This window comes from Electrona antarctica (genome assembly GCF_951216825.1).
Source record: "Electrona antarctica genome assembly, chromosome: 4".
Taxonomy (NCBI): Eukaryota; Metazoa; Chordata; class Actinopteri; order Myctophiformes; family Myctophidae; genus Electrona; species Electrona antarctica.
This window is the reverse complement of record NC_136809.1, coordinates 58,813,114-58,826,423: the sequence shown is the minus strand read 5'-3', so window position 1 is coordinate 58,826,423 and position 13,310 is coordinate 58,813,114. Positions and strand designations below refer to the sequence as shown.

The following is a 13,310-nucleotide window of genomic DNA, read 5'->3' as shown; positions in this document are numbered from 1 at the left end:
CTATAAAACGTGTTTATTCTGAGTTAGCAGAACTAGTTGGTTTTGAGTGTGCAGCACTATAAAACATGTTTATTCTGAGTTAGCAGAACTAGTTTGTTTTGAGTGTGCAGCACTATAAAACGTGTTTATTCTGAGTTAGCAGAACTAGTTTGTTTTGAGTGTGCAGCCCTATAAAACATGTTTATTCTGAGTTGGCAGAACTAGTTGGTTTTGAGTGTGCAGCACTATAAAACATGTTTATTCTGAGTTAGCAGAACTAGTTGGTTTTGAGTGTGCAGTACTATAAAACATGTTTATTCTGAGTAAGCAGTACTTAAACATTATATGTAGCCTGAATCCCTTAATTGCATTTCCTTTCCTGAGAATCCAATAACATAAATGCATTCAAATTAATTCTACAATACAATTACAACTATCTTCATGTGCAAAACAATAATCCAATAAAACAATGCATTAAGTACTGATGTTTATTTTCACAAAGAAATTGTAAAAGAAATACCGTTTTGTACAGTAAGCTTCAAGAAAAACTCTGTAAACAGTATAAGTATATACTGTATTGTACAGAACATCTGTAAACAATGCTGTCTTGAACAGTAAATTATAAATGGTCTTGTACAGTAAACATTTGATTTGTATGTTTACTGTACAAGACAGTATTGTTTACTGTACAATACTGTCTTGAACAGTAAACATCTGTCAACTTCAACCTACTTCAATCGTGCTTATGTGAGAGATGGAACACTTCTGTACTTATCAAGAGATATGAAGCATAACATACTACAGCATCTTGCTGAGAAAATATACAGTTTCAAAGTATATCCAGAGCCAGAAGAGTACATCAGTGTGGCAAAAGCACCATTGCCTTTCTGAGCGTGGTTATGGCGAACCATGGCAAGGCTGGTAACCTATCATAACTAAGATGGGCAACTTTTGCTCAAAGCTTTGAAGAAATAGAGTAGTGGGCCTGGGCTGTGGCTCAGCGGTCCAGGCACCTTGGCCGGTAGCCCGAGTCTGGCAGTGTTCCGCGGGTTCGACTCCCGATCCCGACGGCCTTTACTGCATGTCACTCCCCCATCTCTCTCCCCCTTTTCCCGTCAGCCTACTGTCTGTCCCTCTCAAAAAAAAGAAATGGAGTAGTGGAGGAAGTACTAGCAAATGGGGGTAATAGTAGTAGAGCCAATCCAGAGTTACCGCCATCAAGCAAGGATATCAAGCTGCCAAAAAGAGGTGAAGCAATTATTTGCTTGCTTTACTTGACAAAGAATGCAAAAAGCCTAAAAAATGGCAGAATGATTCTCATGATTCTTGGAACCGTCCAAATGCCACTCATCTCAAAACGTATAGACCAAACATTCCCACTACCCAGACGAGAGATAGTAAATCAGAAGCCTGCTGTAACGAGCGTGGTAGAACGATGGCCAGCAGTTTTCACAGTCAGTAAGGGTAAGCTACTGTTTTTACTTAGAAAAATGTCTGCAAGGTTGAGCTTCCTCCAAGGCACATTGTACTTTCCCATCCATCAGCATCAGAAAATGTTTTTCAAATTGAAGTGTACCTGGTCTTTCTATATCATAACCTATAATAGCTGTTAGCTTCGCGGCACCAAGCGACACACGAAGGCCAGTGTTCTCTTCTCTCAGCAGTGGACAGGCTCTCTGTGTCATCTGTGCTGCAGTCTGTGTCTGATGTTGAGGTTGGCGTTGAGGTGGGCATTACGGATGGTGTTGCTGTCGGTGTTCAGTGGGTGTTGCCGTGGGCGGGCGGTGCTGTAGGTGATGAGGTGACCTTATCTGTGAGATGGCCGGGTGGATGGGACAGGTGGACGGACGGTGAACCCAGATGAGCCGGACACCTGAGAACAAAAGTTAAGCCAAGTATGTAAAACAACAATAATAATAGCTTGAATATAAAATAGACAATAATTCAAGTCCCCATTCATTTAAATCCTCCGCCATTATATTTCCCTCTACGCTAAATCTATGCTGAATGTGACACAAGTTTACAACGATTACTGATTTTAATCTACAGTACTGGTCTACAAGCTCACAACATGCACCCACCCGTGGTCTCAAAGAACTTCTCCAGCACCTGTAGTTCCTCCTGTGACCAGGGGCCAGCATTCTCCGGTGTAACTTTGAGCTGCAGCGTCTGGTAGTTCTTTGGGTTTAGAGCCACGCGACACTTGAGCACCTCCGTCTTGAACATGATGACACCTGGTTCGTTGGAGTTCACGATGGACAGCTGCAGGAAGGAGGGAATCGAGGGATGAATTAGCAAAGAAACAATGGGAAGTTTTTGGATGAATTACTGTAAATGGAAGGAAAGAGGCTAGAAAGACACTCTACGTAAAAGCCCTGCGGAGCTGTGCAACACTCACATTGGCCTCTTTCTGGATAATGCTCTGCAGGTGGTGTCTCATGATGACAGAGCCCAGAAGCGTTCCAGTGGAGGAGAGGTAGCTCCCTGCCATGCCCGGCACCAGGCAGGGCATGGTTGAGGGGAGCCAGAGCATGTCAGTGAGGATGGTGGGGATAGAAGGAGCCCATGGACGCTGAGGTAGAGGCAAGGCATACTACTGGGCATGACCTGGGAACCTGGGCAAACAAACATTAAGTTAGATTTCATGATTCATTCTCTTCAAAGTAAAAGTACACGATCAAGATGCTGCTGGTAAATCTCACAGTTGTGTCTGAGGACAGACAAAAATAATCTGTACAAAGGAGAGCAATGCTTACTGGTCACAGTACGTGCGAATGAGGGTCAGCGATGGGCGAGTGGAGATGGGTTTCCAGGGGACATTCCATGCATACGTGCCCCTGGAGAAGGCCCTGGGACCTGGGGAGAGCCTGGCCACTGGCCACTCTGGCTTGGAGACACCATGGCATATGGAGAACTGGGATCTAGAGCACCTGGGCAAAAAAGTCAGTCATCAGCAGCCACATGGACTTCACTTACTGCCTGCCAACCCAAAGAAATCCAAATGCATGCACTAGTGTGCCCACTGTCGATTCACTTCATAAGACCTATTGGCTATTGGCTAGCTAACTTCTGTGTGGCACTGCCCTAAGGCCAAGCAGTGACTAGACAAAACATCACTAGTTTAGCCAGTCCTTGCCCAGCCGTTTCAGATTAGAATTAACCCCATGTCAGTTTACCGTGGGGGCTGGCAAAGCTTTTCTGGCCCATGGCTATCCCCAAAGAGAAAGGATGGGGTAGGACCAAAGGGAGAGGGTGCCCTCAGTGCTCCACTCGGGAGCCAGAGGTATGGATGGTCCCTGTACACATGCACAGCACACCAAAGGGCTGGTATAAATTGACAAGTTCCTCGCAAGCTTCGGCTGGGGGACTGAGACAGTGCAGGATGGAAGGAGCAGGACTGGCTGTATGCTTAAGGCTCATACATAGTCTGGATTTTCGGTGGTGAGGTGACCACCACTCCGGTGGTGAGGTGACCACCGGAGCTGAAATAACGTTGAGCGGTGGTGAGTAAAAACAGAGAGAAGGGCTGGGGCAGTGGTTTGCTCTTCACAGCGGCTTGTGACGTCGTGTTGTAGTTCGGTGGTCACCTAACCACCGAAAATCCAGACTATGTATGAACCTTTACTACCTGCTAGGCAATGAGGCGTGTGTCCAATGTTTATGACAAGATGATTCTCATGTCAATCAAAAAGGGCACTCACTCTCACGCATTATTATTATTATGCTCTAACATGGTTTGCTTTGACATGTCTACACATAATTAGGACAGACTAAATTTCTTTCTTATCAACATAGCCTACGAAACATTTCTTCAAGTAACATCTTCCCAAAACAAATCAAATATATCCCGCAAATCATAGAACTCCATTTTATTTAGTCTGTTGTGTTGACAAGAAAAAAAACCTACGCCAGCCTTATCCTTTAACCAAGAGAGCGTGGCCGATGAGTGTGAACTGAAAAACAGAATGTTTTGATGGTGGGTTGACAAGCTCAGGCAGCAATAAATACCTAAATTAAATGCATTTTAATATACAAACACACACATACTGTAGACTTCTTCAGTCCATAAAAAAACATAAAAGCTGGGCTCCACATGGTATCTTTACCTGGTGACTGGGTGGGCATTATGGAGGGTGATGGCTACGTTGGTGTGGTAAGGTGTTGGTGGCGACATGAGTGGTGGGTACACCCCTCCCGCACCACCTTTCATTTGCTGCTGCTGGGCTTGCAATTGGTTCACCAGGGTGTCCATCACGTCTGCAAGCATCCTGGTTGCTGTCCACAAACATGTTGAGGAATGTCTGCAATGGAAGTAACATAAACAAGAGTAGAGGAAAATGAAGAACATGATAAAGACAAAGTTTAAGGTTTAGCTTGCAACACACAATGCCTTCTGTGTGGAAACACGGGCTAGGAAAAACTAGGCTTAACAGGAACATCCAATGAGCCTCGCTCCATGTGGCCCAGTATGTACAGGCATTTATCTCCAGGTAGCTTCGGCAGAGTCATCGTCTATCCTAGATAAGATGCAGCACTCCGTAACTCTGCCTTGTCACTATGCCAATACCTTGAGTCCCGGGGCCGGGTAGAAGCCCTCTATGATCTTTGTGTTGTCGAAGAGGTTGTAGGCACTGTCTCGAATGGCCACCACCCCTCAGCTTCTGCAGTACATGTGTTGCGGAAGGCCAGGCGGATGTGTGTGGTTGACTGGGGTAGGATGGAGAAACACTGTAGGCTGTGTTGGTGCGCTGTGTCAGACCCAGCATGGGCACGAGGCTGATTGGATGAAATGAGGGATGACACATTTAGAGGCTAAGACAATGTGGTGGAAAAGAAAAGAAAACTACAAAAAACACATAACTCAACACACCTGAGGTGATCGCTTTGTATGTGTGTATACACCTTGCTCCTTGTGCCGTTGGCCAGCACCAGTTCAGCCACTCAGGTGTGGTTGTTCCTGCCCTGCAGGCAGAAGGTGCAGTCCAACAGGGAGCGTTCTAGAGCTCTCTGGGTTTCCTCTCCTACCTCTTTACTGGGAGGGATTCTAGGGAAAGGGAGAGATAAGCGATTTTGTGGTCAGTATATTTTCAGCAACATTTCTTGAAATAGTTTGATGGTTGTGCTTGTGTGTGTGTATTAACTTGAGAAGGCGTATAGCGTGACTGCATCCGTCTCACTCCACCTGGACTTCTTGGTTGGGGATCTCCATGTTGGACAGCTAGACACACACACACGCCGACAGACATGCACATTAGTCTGGTGAACCGTGAGGAGGGGAAATTAGATGCAAGAACAGAAAAGAATGGCTGGATGTGTTCATAGGAAGACAAAAGTGAGGAAGATTGTTAGAGAAAGCCGGAAACAAGGTCTTTGATTCCTTTATCAAAAAGGGAGGGAGGGAGGTAATAACACCCCTCAGAAGCTAATGGTGGTAAGCAAAACGTGATAAAAGGCGTGTTGCACAACTAGAGGCCCTGGGTGTCCCAGGTTCGATTCCAGGCCAGGCCAGCAATGTGCCGATGACGTGTCCTATAAGCAAGACCCCTAAGATATGGGGACATACCTGTACCTCTGCTTTGAGGCCAATGAAGAGCATGTTGGTGTCACACATGGCCACTAGGTTTTTTGTTGAAGGCACACATCTCTACAGATCGCTTGGGCTTCTTTGGCTCCAGAGCCCTCTGGTCTCCAGACATCTAATGCACAACACAGAGAAATGTAATCTCAACATACACAACATATCAAAAGAAGCTACTTTATACTAAGCAAACAACAAATCATAATACCAGTAAGCTGATCCTAGACTCTTCTACACATATCTACCTTCCTATTTGTTCCGGGGCGGGCCCCTTTCCCTGTCATGGTGTCTTGGACAAGTTGCTCAACGTTGGGTTTGAAGAGTTGCAGGAGCTGGGCACATGGCAATTGTCCATCCTCGCCATCCAGCTGCGACACAGAGAGGAAGGAATACTTGTACTGTAGGTCTGTAGGACAACCAGGCACATCCAACATCTCCACAACCTATGGGTAAGGAGAGATGAGTGGGAAGAAGAGAGGCAAGAAAATAAGAGATGATAATTGAACCAAGGAAGAAAGAGATTGTAAAAGAATGGAAAAGCCCATGCAAAGGAGTGATTACGTAATTTAATAAAGGACTGCCATTGATTTCATGAATCATGCATGAGTAACTCACAATGTAGTACTGTGGTAGTCGCATGAGCTTGATGAAGAGCTTGTGTTTGGATAAATCGCCTACAGGATGAGACGTGGCGTTGTTGAGGTGGAGGACATCTGTGCACACGGTGGGGAGGTGCTTCAGACTGTCGACAGCGCTGCTCACCCAACCACAACCTGGACAGAGAGAAAGAGATTACGATTCTAAAGAATTTCACATTTCAAATTCTTATCCTTGTATAATTTCAGGGGGTGGACAATGGACATACTTAGCTGCTGTAGCCAAGATATAATACACTTCATGTCATCGTTGATGGTCTTCTTGATGTCATCCAGCATGGACTGGTCTGTTGAGTAGGGATTGTTAGTATAGGTTTAGAGATGAAAAACACAGGTTGATGTTAACCTTATAATTGTTCTTTAACTTATTTTGCGTTTGCCCTTTACCTACCTATTGCATATACTATAGCATGGGCTGGAACAACCATGAATGCAGGTCTACAAAGATATGCAGGCACTCAGAGCGACCACAGGGCTCGAGAATAGGAATGAACAGAGTCGGTAATGCGGTCTCAATAAATGCTGAAACACATTTAAAAACAGACGAACAATAAGAAAACATATACATGCATTCAACTCTCTGTGTCCCATGTGCATTCATAAATTATATCTTGGAAATGAAGGTACCAAATGTCACATGTTGACAAGATAATACTGACTGGCCTATGGAGGACAGGGCAGTGTAGCAAATATCTGAACAATCCTGCATATACAAAATCTCTGAATTTTAGCTGAGCTCATGTCAAGCAATGTATTACAAATATGTTACAATCAGATATCTTAATTTGTTGTCACAGACAAGGGGGACAAGAGTCTACTATTCTTCACTTGCACAATGTAGGAGGCGGGACTAAGGGGGACTTCCTGTTGGGATATCACCCCTGTGTTTGCTTCCTGTCCATCGGGAGTGCATGTAAGTCAGTCATTTTCTACGGACAATTATAGTATTTTCTCGTCACGTTTAAAAAAAACTTGTATTCATACGGTTCATTCATTTACCATTTGTTTTTATTGTAATGTTTTATTTATGGTTTTTTTCTCAAGGGGAAAGTTGTATGCTCCAGTGCCTGTCTGTGCTGCTGCACTATACATACAGGAATACAGTACAGTGGAATACAGTACAGTACAGTACAGTACAGTACAGTACAGTGGAGCACAGCACAGTACAGTGGAGTACGGTACAGTACAGTGGAGTACAGCACAGTACAGTGGAGTACGGTACAGTACACTGGAGTACAGTACAGTACAGTGGAGTACAGTACAGTACAGTACAGTGGAGTGCAGCACAGTGGAGTACAGCACAGTGGAGTACAGCACAGTACAGTACAGTACAGTACAGTGGAGTACAGTACTGTGCTGTACTCCACTGTACTGTACTGCACTGTACTGTACTCCGCTGTACTGTACTGTACTGTACTGTATTCCACTGTACTGTGCTGTACTCCACTATACTGTACCGTACTGTATTCCACTGTACTGTACTGTACTGTACTGTTCTGTACCGTACTGTACTGCACTCCGCTGTACTGTACTGCACTCCGCTGTACTGTACTGTACTGTACTGCACTGTACTGTACTGTACTCCACTGTACTGTACTCCGCTGTACTGTACTGTATTACACTGTACTGTACTGTATTCCACTGTACTGTACTGTACTGTACTGTACTGTACTCCACTGTACTGTACTGTACTGTACTGTACTCCACTGTGCTGTACTGTACTGTACTGTACTGTACTGCACTCCGCTGTACTGTACTGCACTCCGCTGTACTGTACTGCACTCCGCTGTACTGTATTCCTGTATGTATAGAGCGTCGCAGTCCCGCCTCCTACCCGGGACCAGGAAATGAAATCCAATGCATTATTCTCATAGACATTTCGTAAAGTATTTATTTAAAGACGGTTACGCCGCGGACAAAGCCAACTCGAGTCGTGACAACTCATGACAACACAAACAATATTTTGGACCAAACAAATAATTAGAAAGAAGAAAAAAACGGCAGGTTACAACACTTTTTTTGTTGTTTTTCTTCTTTCTAATTATTTGTTTGGTCCAAAATATTGTTTGTGTTGTCATGAGTTGTCACGACTCGAGTTGGCTTTGTCCGCGGCGTAACCGTCTTTAAATAAATACTTTACGAAATGTCTATGAGAATAATGCATTGGATTTCATTTCCTGGTCCCGGGTAGGAGGCGGGACTGCGACACTCTATAGTGCAGCAGCACAGACAGGCACTGGAGCATACAACTTTCCCCTTGAGAAGAAAACCCTAAATAAAACATTACAATAAAAACAAATGGTAAATGAATGAACCATATGAATAAAAGTTTTTTTTAAACGTAATTAAAAAAATTACAAGTGACGAGAAAATACTATAATTGTCCGTAGAAAATGACTGACTTACATGCACTCCCGATGGACAGGAAGCAAACACAGGGGTGATATCCCAACAGGAAGTCCCCCTTAGTCCCGCCTCCTACATTGTGCAAGTGAAGAATAAGCTTTCGTTCTCAAACTTTTTCATGTCAAGGGCCCCCAAAAATATATGCAATTGGCCACCGATCCCCATCTGAAAATATGTTGTTCCAGGGACCCCCCAGAAGCAAAGATTTGATTTAAAAACGTTTGCTCTGAAAGAATATATATTCAAAGATTTATGCCACATTTTCACAATTTTTCAAAAATAGATCTACAAGCTCGTAGCACAGCACTCAGTGGCACGCTATGAGCTTGTAGATCTGCTATCTTTGAATAGCTAAAGTATAACATAATGCTTAAAACACCAACAGGGTTCCCGCCCAGAATGGGTTAAAGGGATAGTTCCGATTTTTTTTAACTTAAGCTGTATGAAATACTTTACATTAATATAGTGGTTGCAACTGTATTAGTTGATTGCCCGAGTCCCGTGGTGGGAGTTCTGCTCTGGTTTTGGTCAATATTAAGTAGTTCCGGTCATTTTGTGGGGAGCACAGGGGGCCACGCAGTAAAAGTAAATTAATCCACAAAACTAACGTCATTTGTATTGTTGACCTATTTCTAAAATATTAGCGCAACTTCCGTTCAACTTTGACCCCTCTATCACATGGAACAATTTTTTGGGCGTAGTGATATGGACACAAAAAAACATAGTTCCATGTGATAGAGGGGTAAAAAATGAACGAAAGTTGCACTAATATTTTAGAAATGGGTCAACAATACAAATGACGTTAGTTTTGTGGATTCATTTACTTTTAATGCGTGGCCCCCAAGCCCCCCATAGAGTATAAAGAAGGATAGAGACTCAACTGGCGCGAAGCTCCGCCCCCCCCGCTATTCATGTCAGTGGAAGTTGCTCAGTGGCGTTTTGAAGCACCCGGAGTCCATCTCAGAACGTCTACTTCCACATTTGACCACCACATTTTGGTGGTCCTCTTAGGCTCTTACCACTAGGGCCCAGTGCAGTGCTTCAACGTTGGAGCGCCTCACTGGCCCCTTGGTGGCCCCCTGTGCCCCCCACAAAATGACCGGAACTACTTAATATTGACCAAAACCAGAGCAGAACTCCCACCACGGGACCCAGGCAATCAATTAATACACTATATTAATGGCAAGTATTTCATACAGCTTAAGTTAAAAAATTCGAAACTATCCCTTTAAATCCTCTGCCATTATATTTCCCTCTACACTAAATATATGCTGAATGTGACAAAGCTTACAACGATGGCTGATTTTAATCTACAGTATAAACCTCTCCAAAAACGACTAGTCTACAACATTTGCCCATGCAGTAACCTCAAGTTCAAGTGATCAAAGTTAGTAGTCAGTGGTTTTCAACCGATTTCATTTCAAGATCCATTATTTATTGGCAATTATAGCCACGGACCATTTGATGACATTTGACAGACGCCAACAGTCAACTAAGGATTTGACCGTGACGTCACAGTCACACGGAAGGGGTAGTGGGGCTGTGTGACGTCACTGACTTTCCCTTATGGCTTTAGCTAGCCGTTAGCCTAAAAGCTACGTGCAATAGCCTATAAGTGAAGGGATGTTACCCTAACCCATAAACATAACAACGTGGCGATTTAATGAACACAAACAACTGCTAATGTTACAGCAGACACGTGTGCTGCTGCAGATTATAGAGAGACACGTTACGGCCGTATAGCTGCAGCAGCACACACCGAACCGAACGTAACAACAACAAGGCTTGAAAAAAGGCTACATTTTCGTCATGTCTCGCAGTCACTCAAACATGGGTGAAATCATTTCACTTGCTGCCCGTACACACACGCTGGTAGAAGGGGCTTTTATATACCCTTCAGTGAGTCTGGTAAATAGCCTACTGTTTTACGAAGTCAAAACTACTGCATTGCGCGGTGTTTTTGTAAAGCAGCCAACAACACCATGCCCGTTGTAGACGATAAACAGTAGTAGGGAAACAGATAAAACTCTAAACAGTAGGGAAGCAGATAAAACACACAATTTCAACACAGTGAAACGATTTGAGAAATGATAAAATATGTAGGACTACTCACCAAATATAAAACGTATTTGCGGAGAGTGGAGACAGTTGCATGACCTGTTGTTGTTCTTCCTGAAAGTGCATTCAGTGAACAGCAGCGCGGGCTTTCAGAGAAGTACCGCCCTGCTGAGTGCGCATGCGTGAAGAATGGTTCAAACTCAAAGTACTTTTACCAAGTTGACCCAACTGGTTCGACTCTAATGTTCAAGTAACTTACTTTTACTAATTTTTAATTTTCAAAACTTATTTTTTCTAAATTAACCCAAATCAAACACATCAAGTTAGACATCTTTTTTGACCGAAAGTCCAATTAACTTATTTTAAATTAGTTATAACAACAAGTTGAGAGAAACTGAGTTAGACCTACTCCATATTTCCACCTAAACTGGATGATCCAGCCTGTTAAATGTTAGAGTGTAGACACTCTGCAGGCCTATAAGCTTGGCTGGGGGCAGAGAAGCAGAGTCTGAGCAGCTACAGGAAGGATGGAGGGGTTCAGACAAGGTTTTCCAACTCCGTGCCTAAATGTCACTTTCACAGCGAAATAAGCCCAGTTTGGCCCTGTTCACTTTTGCTTAGCAGAGTCTGTATCTTCAAAACTAGACACTCTGCAGGCCTATAAGCTTGGCTGGGGGCAGAGAAGCAGAGTCTGAGCAGCTACAGGAAGGATGGAGGGGTTCAGACAAGGTTTTCCAACTCCGTGCCTAAATGTCACTTTCAGAGAAGCCCAATCTCAGCCCAATCTCAATCTCAGCCCAATCTCAATCTCAGCCCAATCTCAATCTCAGCCCAATCTCAATCTCAGCCCAATCTCAATCTCAGCCCAATCTCAATCTCAGCCCAATCTCAATCTCAGCCCAATCTCAATCTCAGCCCACTCTGAGCAGCTACAGGAAGGATGGAGGGGTTCAGACAAGGTTTTCCAACTCCGTGCCTAAATGTCACTTTCACAGCGAAATAAGCCCAGTTTGGCCCTGTTCACTTTTGCTTAGCAGAGTCTGTATCTTCAAAACTAGACACTCTGCAGGCCTATAAGCTTGGCTGGGGGCAGAGAAGCAGAGTCTGAGCAGCTACAGGAAGGATGGAGGGGTTCAGACAAGGTTTTCCAACTCCGTGCCTAAATGTCACTTTCACAGCGAAATAAGCCCAGTTTGGCCCTGTTCACTTTTGCTTAGCAGAGTCTGTATCTTCAAAACTAGACACTCTGCAGGCCTATAAGCTTGGCTGGGGGCAGAGAAGCAGAGTCTGAGCAGCTACAGGAAGGATGGAGGGGTTCAGACAAGGTTTTCCAACTCCGTGCCTAAATGTCACTTTCAGAGAAGCCCAATCTCAGCCCAATCTCAATCTCAGCCCAATCTCAATCTCAGCCCAATCTCAATCTCAGCCCAATCTCAATCTCAGCCCACTCTGAGCAGCTACAGGAAGGATGGAGGGGTTCAGACAAGGTTTTCCAACTCCGTGCCTAAATGTCACTTTCACAGCGAAATAAACCCAGTTTGGCCCTGTTCACTTTTGCTTAGCAGAGTCTGTATCTTCAAAACTAGACACTCTGCAGGCCTATAAGCTTGGCTGGGGGCAGAGAAGCAGAGTCTGAGCAGCTACAGGAAGGATGGAGGGGTTCAGACAAGGTTTTCCAACTCCGTGCCTAAATGTCACTTTCAGAGAAGCCCAATCTCAGCCCAATCTCAATCTCAGCCCAATCTCAATCTCAGCCCAATCTCAATCTCAGCCCAATCTCAATCTCAGCCCAATCTCAATCTCAGCCCAATCTCAATCTCAGCCCAATCTCAATCTCAGCCCAATCTCAATCTCAGCCCAATCTCAATCTCAGCCCAATCTCAATCTCAGCCCAATCTCAATCTCAGCCCAATCTCAATCTCAGCCCAATCTCAATCTCAGCCCAATCTCAATCTCAGCCCACTCTGAGCAGCTACAGGAAGGATGGAGGGGTTCAGACAAGGTTTTCCAACTCCGTGCCTAAATGTCACTTTCACAGCGAAATAAGCCCAGTTTGGCCCTGTTCACTTTTGCTTAGCAGAGTCTGTATCTTCAAAACTAGACACTCTGCAGGCCTATAAGCTTGGCTGGGGGCAGAGAAGCAGAGTCTGAGCAGCTACAGGAAGGATGGAGGGGTTCAGACAAGGTTTTCCAACTCCGTGCCTAAATGTCACTTTCAGAGAAGCCCAATCTCAGCCCAATCTCAATCTCAGTCCAATCTCAATCTCAGCCCAATCTCAATCTCAGCCCAATCTCAATCTCAGCCCAATCTCAATCTCAGCCCAATCTCAATCTCAGCCCACTCTGAGCAGCTACAGGAAGGATGGAGGGGTTCAGACAAGGTTTTCCAACTCCGTGCCTAAATGTCACTTTCACAGCGAAATAAGCCCAGTTTGGCCCTGTTCACTTTTGCTTAGCAGAGTCTGTATCTTCAAAACTAGACACTCTGCAGGCCTATAAGCTTGGCTGGGGGCAGAGAAGCAGAGTATGAGCAGCTACAGGAAGGATGGAGGGGTTCAGACAAGGTTTTCCAACTCCGTGCCTAAATGTCACTTTCACAGCGAAATAAGCCCAGTTTGGCCCTGTTCACTTTT

The 13,310-nt window shown here is 44.6% G+C and overlaps 2 protein-coding genes across 2 annotated transcripts; both read right to left on the bottom strand.

Annotated features, from left to right (window-relative positions):
• Positions 1 to 484: 484 nt before the first annotated feature.
• On the bottom strand, positions 485 to 4,213 carry LOC306922065 (mediator of RNA polymerase II transcription subunit 14-like). Its single transcript, XM_079499453.1, has 5 exons — positions 4,086 to 4,213; positions 2,736 to 2,909; positions 2,378 to 2,594; positions 2,061 to 2,241; positions 485 to 1,852 (listed from the first exon to the last, which is right to left on the bottom strand). Exons 3-5 carry the CDS (start codon positions 2,510 to 2,512, stop codon positions 1,713 to 1,715), a joined length of 456 nt encoding a protein of 151 aa, XP_079355579.1. The 5' UTR covers positions 2,513 to 2,594; positions 2,736 to 2,909; positions 4,086 to 4,213; the 3' UTR covers positions 485 to 1,712.
• A 33-nt stretch (positions 4,214 to 4,246) lies between these two features.
• On the bottom strand, positions 4,247 to 10,830 carry LOC306921526 (mediator of RNA polymerase II transcription subunit 14-like). Its single transcript, XM_079498689.1, has 10 exons — positions 10,733 to 10,830; positions 6,605 to 6,735; positions 6,423 to 6,500; positions 6,173 to 6,330; positions 5,803 to 6,000; positions 5,543 to 5,675; positions 5,121 to 5,197; positions 4,850 to 5,023; positions 4,547 to 4,755; positions 4,247 to 4,280 (listed from the first exon to the last, which is right to left on the bottom strand). Exons 2-6 carry the CDS (start codon positions 6,639 to 6,641, stop codon positions 5,583 to 5,585), a joined length of 564 nt encoding a protein of 187 aa, XP_079354815.1. The 5' UTR covers positions 6,642 to 6,735; positions 10,733 to 10,830; the 3' UTR covers positions 4,247 to 4,280; positions 4,547 to 4,755; positions 4,850 to 5,023; positions 5,121 to 5,197; positions 5,543 to 5,582.
• Positions 10,831 to 13,310: the final 2,480 nt, after the last annotated feature.